The sequence below is a fragment of the Salvelinus alpinus genome, chromosome 31 (genome assembly GCF_045679555.1).
Source record: "Salvelinus alpinus chromosome 31, SLU_Salpinus.1, whole genome shotgun sequence".
NCBI classification, from domain to species: domain Eukaryota; kingdom Metazoa; phylum Chordata; class Actinopteri; order Salmoniformes; family Salmonidae; genus Salvelinus; species Salvelinus alpinus.
The window spans coordinates 23,512,621-23,522,535 of record NC_092116.1 but is presented as its reverse complement, the minus strand read 5'-3'; the positions used below and the strand labels follow the sequence as shown (position 1 = coordinate 23,522,535).

At 44.3% G+C, this 9,915-nt stretch overlaps 1 protein-coding gene across 2 annotated transcripts; it reads right to left on the bottom strand.

Annotated features, from left to right (window-relative positions):
- Nucleotides 1-5,011: 5,011 nt before the first annotated feature.
- Nucleotides 5,012-9,615, bottom strand: LOC139561577 (putative ferric-chelate reductase 1). Of its 2 annotated transcripts, XM_071378802.1 has the most exons (6): nucleotides 9,527-9,615; nucleotides 8,731-8,979; nucleotides 8,252-8,385; nucleotides 7,869-7,966; nucleotides 5,679-5,749; nucleotides 5,303-5,439 (listed from the first exon to the last, which is right to left on the bottom strand). In XM_071378802.1, the coding sequence occupies exons 2-5, from the start codon at nucleotides 8,930-8,932 to the stop codon at nucleotides 5,743-5,745; spliced, it is 441 nt and encodes a 146-aa protein (XP_071234903.1). In that variant the 5' UTR covers nucleotides 8,933-8,979; nucleotides 9,527-9,615; the 3' UTR covers nucleotides 5,303-5,439; nucleotides 5,679-5,742. The 2 variants fall into 2 exon arrangements, 1 of the variants encoding a protein (XP_071234903.1); XR_011672168.1 differs by lacking the exons at nucleotides 7,869-7,966; nucleotides 8,252-8,385; nucleotides 8,731-8,979; nucleotides 9,527-9,615 and adding an exon at nucleotides 5,907-6,170 and having other exon boundaries at nucleotides 5,012-5,439.
- Between the last annotated feature and the right edge of the window lie 300 nt (nucleotides 9,616-9,915).

Sequence of the window (9,915 nt, the reverse complement as noted above, 5' to 3'; positions counted from 1 at the left end):
CAGTGTACCTGTTTCTACACAGTGTCAGCATGGTACGTAGCAGTGTACTTGTTTCTTCACAGTGTCAGTATGGTAGCTAGCAGTGTACCTGTTTCTTCACAGTGTCAGCATGGTACGTAGCAGTGTACTTGTTTCTTCACAGTGTCAGTATGGTAGCTAGCAGTGTACCTGTTTCTACACAGTGTCAGCATGGTACGTAGCAGTGTACTTGTTTCTTCACAGTGTCAGTATGGTAGCTAGCAGTGTACTTGTTTCTTCACAGTGTCAGCATGGTAGCTAGCAGTGTACCTGTTTCTTCACAGTGTCAGTATGGTTGCTAGCAGTGTACCTGTTTCTTCACAGTGGAAACAAAACATTTGCAATTACAGAAGAAGTGTTCTTGATGAAGTTGATGCTGTTGAAAGTTATGATGGCAATACCAATGATGATAATGAAGTGATAGAGGGTTATATTTTGTCCCGTCACTGTCTTCCAGGCACTATAAGTCTCTCTGTCTCAGCTACTGTGGTAGAGCCCTATAGGACTAATCCTATTGGATCCCACCTCTCTCTCTTGCTCTTTCACTGTCTCTCACTCTTTATCTTTCTCCTTCTCCTACTTGGTGTACAGCCTCCAGCCTATCTCAGTTTTTGTCCCAAATGGCACCCTATTCCCTACTTAGTGCACTCCTTTTGACCAGGGCCCTACAGTATATAGGGAATAGGGTGCCATTTGGGCCTGGTCTCAGTGTCCCACCTGTTCCTGTACTAACCCTAGCCAGCCTCAGACCTCACCACACGTCACTGAGGGATACAGGACATGAGATAATGATATGATTGGTTTGTATAGTCGCATTACCCCACTGTTTCCTAAACTCTGTCCTCCGGACCCCAAGGGGTGCACGTTTTGGTTTTTGCCCAAACTAGTCGATCAGTTAAATCAGCTGTGTAGTGCTAGTGCAAAAACCAAAACGTGCACCCCTTGGGGTCCTGAGGACTGAGTTTGGGAAACCCTGCATTACCCTTTCTCTTCTGCTCCAAAAATATGGATTGACAGAGTGGTTTTTAGGCAAAAATAAATCACAAAAGTTGATTTGAGAATTTCACCTTGTGGTACCCCACCTAGAAAATCACATTGAAGACTTGCACGCTATCCTTTATCTCTTTCTTGTAACTTGTCTGATGCCAAAAACAGTCACATTCTGTTGTGCCAATGGAACTGAACCGGTAACAGTGGATAATCAAGAAGCAAGATGCTTATCATAAGAACTCACTCTGCTAAGTTTTACGATCTGTTTGATCTTGAGAACATTACAGACATGGCTTTACTCTCTCTCAATGTCATGAGTTCTGTGGTCCATCCGTCCACTGCACCCACACACGTCTGGTCGCTCCAACAGAACAGCTCCAGGAGCCTATCATGCTTCTTACACATCCTGTCCTCCAGGTTCTCCGCAGGGTTGATCAGCTTGTGGACCTTCAGCATAGCAACTCTCTGATGAGGCTGCAGGTGAATCTCACAGGAAGAGGTCAGACACACCAGGCAGGACTTCAGGGCCTTGAGCTTCTTCCCCATGCAGACGTCCTAGGGCACACCTTGTCACGCCCTGACCATAGATTGCTTTGTATGTTTCTATGTTTTGTTTGGTCAGGGTGTGATGTGGGTGGGCATTCTATGTTGTATGTCTAGGTTGTCTTTTTCTATGTGTTTGGCCTAGTATGGTTCTCAATCAGAGGCAGGTGTCAGTCGTTGTCTCTGATTGGGAGCCATATTTAGGTAGCCTGTTTTTCATTGTGTTTTGTGGGTGAATATATTTTCTGTTCTGTGTTTTGTTTCACCGTTCAGGAGTGTTCGTTTGTCGTTGTATTGTTTTTGTTCAGTGTTCATTTTTCGTGTTAAACAATATGGACACTTACCACGCTGCGCATTGGTCCTCCTTTTCTTCCAACCACGACAAGCGTTACAGAATCACCCACCAAAAAAGGACCAAGCAGGGTGGTATCGGGCAGCAGCGATCTCCGGACTCATGGACATGGGAGGAGATTTTGGACGGAAAAGGACCCTGGGCACAGGCTGGGGAATATCGTCGTCCCAAGGCAGAGCTGGAGGCAGCGAAAGCTGAGCGGCGGCGACGGGGAGTGTGGCAGAGTCAGGCTGGAGACCTGAGCCCACTCCTCGTGCTTATTGTAAGCAGCGCGTTACTGGTCAGGCACCGTGTTATGCGGTTAAGCGCACGGTGTCGCCAGTACGCGCCCATAGCCCGGTGGCTATAGGACAGCCCCCCGAAAGTGTCATGCGAGTGTGGGCATCCAGCCAGGGCGTATTGTGCCTGCTCAGCGTGTCTGGTCTCCGGTACGCCGCAGGGTATCCTGCGCCGGCTCTGTGTGCTGTGTCTCCGGGGCGCTGGGAGGGTGCAGTGCGTCCTATGCCTGCGCTCCGCTCGTGCCGGGCGAATGTGGGAGTTGATCCTAAGGGAGAGGTGCGCGTAGTATGCACTAGATCTCCAGTGCTTACCCACAGCCCGGTTCAACCTGTGCCTGCACTCTGGGCTAGAGTAGTCATCCAGCCTGGGGGAATGGTGCCAAGGCTGCGCACCAGAGCTCCAGTGCTCCCCCACAGCCTGGTCCTTCCGGTGCCTCCTCCAAGCACCAGGCCTCCTGTAGGTCTCCCCAGCCTGGTGGGTCCTGTGGCAGCCCCACGCACCAGGCTGTTTCTCCGTCTCCTCCCTACAGGTGCTCCCATCTGTCTTGAGCCGCCAGAGCCGCCCGTCTGTCCTGAGCCGCCTGTCTGTCCTGAGCCGCCTGAGCCTCCCATCTGTCCTGAGCCGCCGTCTGTCCTGAGCCGCCTGAGCCGCCCATCTGTCCTGAGCCGCCCGTCTGTCCTGAGCCGCCTGAGCCGCCCGTCTGTCCTCATCCGCCTGAGCCGCCCGTCTGTCCTGAGCCGCCTGAGCCGCCCTTCAGTCAGGAGCCGCCTGAGCCGCCCTTCAGTCAGGAGCCGCCTGAGCCGCCCTTCCGTCAGGCGCCGCCTGAGCCGCCCTTCAGTCAGGAGCCGCCTGAGCCGCCCCTCAGTCCAGAGGCACCTCTCAGTCCAGAGGCGCCCCTCAGTCCAGTGGTGCCCTTTATTAGGGTCCCCAGTCCAAGGTCGGCGGCGAGGGTCGCCGCTCCAAAGACGCCACTTAAGCGGGCTAAGACTATGGTGGAGTGGGGTCCACGTCCCGCGCCAGAGCCGCCACCGCGGACAGATGCCCACCCAGACCCTCCCCTATAGGTTCAGGTTTTGCGGCCGGAGTCCGCACCTTTGGGGGGGAGGTACTGTCACGCCCTGACCATAGATTGCTTTGTATGTTTCTATGTTTTGTTTGGTCAGGGTGTGATGTGGGTGGGCATTCTATGTTGTCTTTTTCTATGTGTTTGGCCTAGTATGGTTCTTAATCAGAGGCAGGTGTCAGTCGTTGTCTCTGATTGGGAGCCATATTTAGGTAGCCTGTTTTTCATTGTGTTTTGTGGGTGATTATATTTTCTGATCTGTGTTTTGTTTCACCGTTCAGGAGTGTTCGTTTGTCGTTGTATTGTTTTTGTTCAGTGTTCATTTTTCGTATTAAACAATATGGACACTTACTACGCTGCGCATTGGTCCTCCTCTTCTTCCAACCACGACAAGCGCTACACACCTCCAGATTTGACACTAGATTAAATATGTTCAGTCTTTTAATTTCTTTAGCGAATTAGTTCTCGAGGAGATCAGGGCATCCTTTAATCACCCTCTTACATTTGGGACAACGTCACTGCTTTCCCTAGTGTCTCTTAATACAGGCCAGGCAAAAACTGTGGCCAGATGGGATGGAGACTGGCTCAGTGAAGACATTCAGACAGATAGAGCAATGGAACTGCTCTTCAGATAATAGACCACTGGGAGAAGTCATGTCTTCAGGCAGAAACATTGAAAGAATGGAACACAGTTTCAGAGTGACAGCTAAAACAAGGAAAAGTCTTTGAAATGCATTTCCACTGTAAATGAAATAAAAAAACTCCCTAATTTGAACACTGGATAAATATCTAAAATGTTTTCTAATCCTATTTATAAACTGGGTGGTTCGAGCCCTGAATGCAACCGTATACCACGGGTATGACAAAACATTTATTTTTACTGCTCTAATTACGTTGGTAACCAGTTTATAATAGCTATAAAGCACCTCAGGGTTTGTGTAATATATCCAATATACCAGGGCTAAGGGCTGTATCCAGGCACTTCGTGTTGCAGGGTGCCTAAGAACAGCCCTTAGCTATGGAATATTGGCCATTTCCCACACCCCCTCAGACCTTATTGCTTAATAAAACACTATGGACAAATATGTAAAGCGTCTTATAATTCTACATAAAACAATATGGACAAATATCAAAAATGTCTTCTACTCCTACATTAAACACTATGGACAAAATATCTAAAACTTCTAATCCTAAATATAGCAGAGAAAGTAAATCAAAAAGTTAACTCAAACTCATTCATAGCTTACATGCATGTGGCTACTTTTACAACAAACCATGACCGTAAAATTCATTAGTGCACACACTAGCAAAACCTTTTGCAAGAAAACTAACGTTTCTTATTGGACAAGTTCACCTTAGTCCATCCCTGTTTTCTTCTGTTTGCTTCCTAGTGAATACAGCCACAGTGTCTTATCAGCTGCCTGTGAAAGAATCGGTCAAAGTCCAAAGAGTCATCATGAATCGTATTCTGAACTTCAGGAAACCAGTGTCCAGTGACAGACAACCCAATGTTTTAGATTAAAGATGATAACACTTAACTGGATAGCAGAAATTATATCTCCTGCATCCCTATGTGATGTCACTTACCTTGGCTGAAAGGATGTTGACCTCTCAGGTGGCAGAGTAAAGTTACTCAGGTTCCGCTGTGTGTCAATCAAATGCTGAGGTAAAGCACCTCCCCTTTCTACAGTGCTGTATGTCTGATATTGTGTCTGCCTCCCCATCTTTTAACCCTCTCCACGCCAGAAAGGTTTGACACACAGACATTCAGAAGAACAAAACCTTTTATTTTCAAAAGATGCAACATCGTTTTCTTTCCATGATTTGTCAAAATCTAATTAATATCTATAATAAACACACAATTTTTGGTAAAATATAGTCATAAACCTGTATGGTTTAATTTCAAAGTTATTACAGAACATTAATTATGGTTAATGCATTTTCCAACAACTAAAAGTAGATAGATATTTAATTCTTTATAGTCACAGTAGGTCATGGGATAAGAGCGTAAAATGGAAGATAATCTATTGTAAAGTATTTGTGTAAGATATCTTTGTGATCAGGTTTGCATTCTGTTCTGTCAGTGTTCTCTCAGATGTCCTCCTCCTCTTCCCCCTGACAACTAGCTATGAAAGATTCTCAATCGCACTGTAAAGTCCCCTGGCAGCCCTCGTCTGATCAGTTCCTCACGAAGCTGGAATAAACACAGGGGTTACATCATTTAGTACATTTTTTATTGCTACTTTCCCTCTCCTCTTCACGCTCCTTCCCCCTCATTCACTTTACTTTCCATCTTTGTTCAGTATCCTTATTTGTTTAACAATCTTACACTTAAATCCCGTTGAGTGAGGTTTTTCCTCATCCTGTAATCATTTTGGGAGATTAATTATTCATTATTTATTATAAAATGATATGTTTGACAGTGACTCTCACCTGCTTGAAGATCTCCGATTCGGTTAGCTTTGTCGTCGAGGTCAATTTCATCCTGAGTACAAACTTATATCCTGTAGAGACCCAATGAGTCAATAATACGAACAAGCATGAAACTGACAGACAGACAGACAGACAAACACATATTGTACTGTATGTAACAAGGAAGGGACGTGACAGGGTTGACCTCTATTACCAGTTTAGATATTAAGCACAGTAAATCACACTTACCAGGTCCACTATTAGTTGTTGACTGTCCAGTGGTTTGAGGTGTAGTGCTCATCTGTTGAGTTATTAGTTGTGTAGTTGATGTCAGATTAGAGGCTTTGGTTGTCGTAGTAGAAGCTGTAGTTGTGGTTGTCGTATTAGAAGCTGTAGTTGTGGTTGTCGTATTAGAAGCTGTAGTTGTCGTAGTAGAAGCTGTAGTTGTGGTTGTCGTATTAGAAGCTGGGGTTGTCGTAGTAGAAGTTGTAGTTGTGGTTGTCGTAGTAGAAGCTGTAGTTGTGGTTGTCGTATTAGAAGCTGTAGTTGTGGTTGTCGCATTAGAAGCTGTAGTTGTGGTTGTCGCATTAGAAGTTGTGGTTGTCGCATTATAAGCTGTAGTTGTTGGAGTAGAAGTTGTAGTTGTGGTTGTCGTAGTAGAAGCTGTAGTTGTGGTTGTCGCATTAGGAGCTGTAGTTGTGGTTGTCGCATTAGAAGTTGTGGTTGTCGCATTATAAGCTGTAGTTGTTGGAGTAGAAGTTGTAGTTGTGGTTGTTGTATTAGAAGCTGGGGTTGTCGTATTAGGAGCTGTAGATGTGGTTGTCGTAGTAGAAGCTGTAGTTGTGGTTGTCGCATTAGAAGCTGTAGATGTGGTTGTCGTATTAGGAGCTGTAGTTGTCATAGTAGGAGCTGTAGTTGTCGGAGTAGGAGCTGTAGTTGTGGTTGTTGTATTAGAAGCTGTGGTTGTCGGAGTAGGAGCTGTAGTTGTGGTTGTCGTATTAGAAGCTGTGGTTGTCGGAGTAGGAGCTGTAGTTGTCGTTGTCGGAGTAGGAGCTGTAGTTGTCGGAGTAGGAGCTGTAGTTGTCGGAGTAGGAGCTGTAGTTGTTGGAGTAGGAGCTGTAGTTGTTGGAGTAGGAGCTGTAGTTGTTGGAGTAGGAGCTGTAGTTGTTGGAGTAGGAGCTGTAGTTGTGGTTGTCGTATTAGAAGCTGTAGTTGTGGTTGTTGTATTAGAAGCTGTGGTTGTCGTAGCAGAAGCTGTAGTTGTGGTTGTCGGAGTAGGAGCTGTGGTTGTCGGAGTAGGAGCTGTGGTTGTGGTTGTCGTATTAGACGCTGTAGTTGTGGTTGTCGGAGTAGGAGCTGTAGTTGTGGTTGTCGGAGTAGGAGCTGTGGTTGTCGGAGTAGGAGCTGTGGTTGTGGTTGTCGTATTAGAAGCTGTAGTTGTGGTTGTCGGAGTAGAAGCTGTAGTTGTGGTTGTTGTATTAGAAGCTGTGGTTGTCGTAGCAGAAGCTGTAGTTGTGGTTGTTGTATTAGGAGCTGTAGTTGTGGTTGTCGTAGTAGGAGCTGTGGTTGTTGGAGTAGGAGCTGTGGTTGGAGCACCTATAGTGTTGACAACTGAGGACAGTCGGTTTACTGTCATGCTAGGCACTGCAATCCAAAATAACCTGGAGGTCTGCATAAATGTTGTCCTTGAAGAGGAAGACAGATAATCGTACCAATATTAGACTGCACAAGTAGCCTACACATATGGTTGCAAAATTCCTGAAACATTCCCATGTTTGTAGGATTGTACTCATTCCCTCCTGATTCTGGAGATTCTCCAACTGGGATTTCTGGAAAAACTCAGTTTGAGAAAGTTCCTGGAAATTTCTTACCCAGAGCAAATATTTAGAGTTATCATGCACCTAATTCTTATAAATCTTGTATGTAAAAACATCCTGCAAATGGATAAACAGTACTGTAATTGTTTCAATATCCATGACACTTTTGCAAACATTTCGTAAAATATTCCAACAGAAAAATTGTGTAAAAAATAATTGTGTTCTGTGTATTGTAATTTTCCCCTAATTCCCATATTTTCCAGGAAACCTGTTTGTAAGGTTTCCGGTTTTATGAATTCAGGAGGAAATCCGGAATCCTCCAACCAGGATTTCTGGAAAACCCAGCAATCTTTGGTAAAGTTACCATAATTTTTCAACTCTACCTGAGACTCACTTGACTACAATGTTGCCCAAGGAGGCTGAGGCTGGTGCTGTCCAGGTGACTGTTACTGATGATTTAGCCTGGTTGTTGCTTTGACTCACCCCAGAGACCTAACAGTAAAACAGCAGGTAAAGTCAATCAATAGAGAACAATGACTTTGGTACACAATCATGTAAGGTAAGGCACTGATCATTGCTTTTTGATGGTTCTAGCTATAGTATGTAAAGGTAACAAACTCTTGTCTAGGGTTGAAAATTTACGTTAACTTGCCCAAAATACCTAGGTTTTCCAGAAATCCCAGTTGGAGGATCTCATGATTCAGGAGGGTAGGAGCAGGGTGGGAATCCTCCAACTGGGAAAGTTTCAGGAAGTTTACAACCCTAACAGTAACTCACTGTGATCCCATTGCACGGCACAAGAACGATCCCAGTCCCACTGCCGAGAGAGAACGTTCCCACAGCGGTGTTCTGTCCTTCCTCATGGGCCTCCAGGAGAAACCCTTTATAGGTGATGGTTCCTGACAGATTCACTGAGAAAGAGAGAGAGGGAGAAATTTAGTGCTGAAACGCTGAACGACATGTCCTTGGACTAAGTCAATCTTATATTGTCAGGTCAGCTGTGCTAGAATATGCTGTGTGAAATTTAACATCTGACTTGGGACGGACTGCCATAGCGCAATTCTGGTAAATCTTTAGCCTTGTCTAAATTTTAATTACATTTTTCTTGCAAAAGGAACATTATTTGCAGGGGGCCCCAAGGAATGAAATTGGTTGTGTATTAGAAATTCCCGGTCCCAGTCCATCCTTGCATCTCAGCCAATACAGCATGGATCGGGTAAGCCTAATAGTGTGATTCCACCATCTTGGTGACTCACCTTGGATGGTATCTCCTGGCTGGTAGGTGGTCTGGTTGACAGTGACAGTGTATGGTGAGGAAGAGCTCTGCCCTGTGTTGCCATGAAAACTATTACCAGGTAGCATTGAGCCACACTGAGAAGCAATGGAAGATCCTCCCCCACTGAAACCCTCCACTTGTAGAGCAGTCAGAGAGAGGAGAAGGCAGAGAAAACCCACCATTTCTCTGTATAGCAGATCTACTTTCTGTATGTGTGAGAGAGAGTGAACTAGAAAGATAGCGAGATAGGGAGTGAAAGAGCAAGCGAGAGAGATTATATTATCCAAACAAAAACACAGCAGAAGTTTCACATTTTGAGTATGTTCTTTCCATATATGAACAAATGCATCCATTTATAAATACACTAATCTCTAAATGATAATATTGCTAATGACATTATAGTAATGTTATAACTACAAACATATATAGGGAATGAACAGTTGCCGGAGCATTACCACAGACAATGGAACACAAACACCTGTGGAAACATCAACTCTGACCTTTTGGCATTAAAGCTCTCTTCTTTAGACAGAGAGTTAAACTCTAATAACAACTATATAACTAGTCTTGAATTATAATTAAATTGTAATAATAATTATAATTAAATAATAAATAAAAAACATTTTAAACATTAAAAGGTATGTGAAAACATATCTCCAACATCTTAAACCCTAGTTCAGACCTTACTGAGGACAAAGATTTGTTAGTATTAATAACATAAACGTGAAATATTTAGTAGTGAAAGTAAAAAATAAAAAAAACGAACCATGGCTTACCAGGTTCATTTCACTGTTTCAAGGACGTCCTATTCCACCGAGTGCGAATCAAAGCTTGGCAGTCCCACATCATCGTTTACACAGACACTCATGCACACAAACTTGTTTGACATGTTTTTGAGTGTACCATGGCAAAGTTCCATAGCTGTGAAAAGACAAATGTTCATGTTAAACTGTTACAGTAGACTGACTTCAGAAACTTCAATTTTAAACTGTTGCAGTAGATAATTGTTTGTCTTACATAATTTTAATTTAGTTGTTTTAATAATTATAGGTAATATAGGGGGGCTACAGTAAAGTATGTGCCATGCTATGTTGTTGTCTTAGGTCTCTCTATGTAGTGTTGTGTTGTCTCTTGTCGTGATGTGTGTTTTTATTTATTTTAATCC

What these genes read in the sequence shown, in the direction of transcription:
- LOC139561577 (XM_071378802.1), bottom strand. Translation starts at nt 8,932, where the DNA reads ATGGTGGGTTTTCTCTGCCTTCTCCTCTCTCTGACTGCTCTACAAGTG. An exon ending in GCCAGGAGATACCATCCAAG is followed by an intron (nt 8,386 to 8,730) that starts GTGAGTCACCAA and finishes TCTCTTTCTCAG; the next exon opens with TGAATCTGTCAGGAACCATC. An exon ending in TGCCGTGCAATGGGATCACA is followed by an intron (nt 7,967 to 8,251) that starts GTGAGTTACTGT and finishes TTTTACTGTTAG; the next exon opens with GTCTCTGGGGTGAGTCAAAG.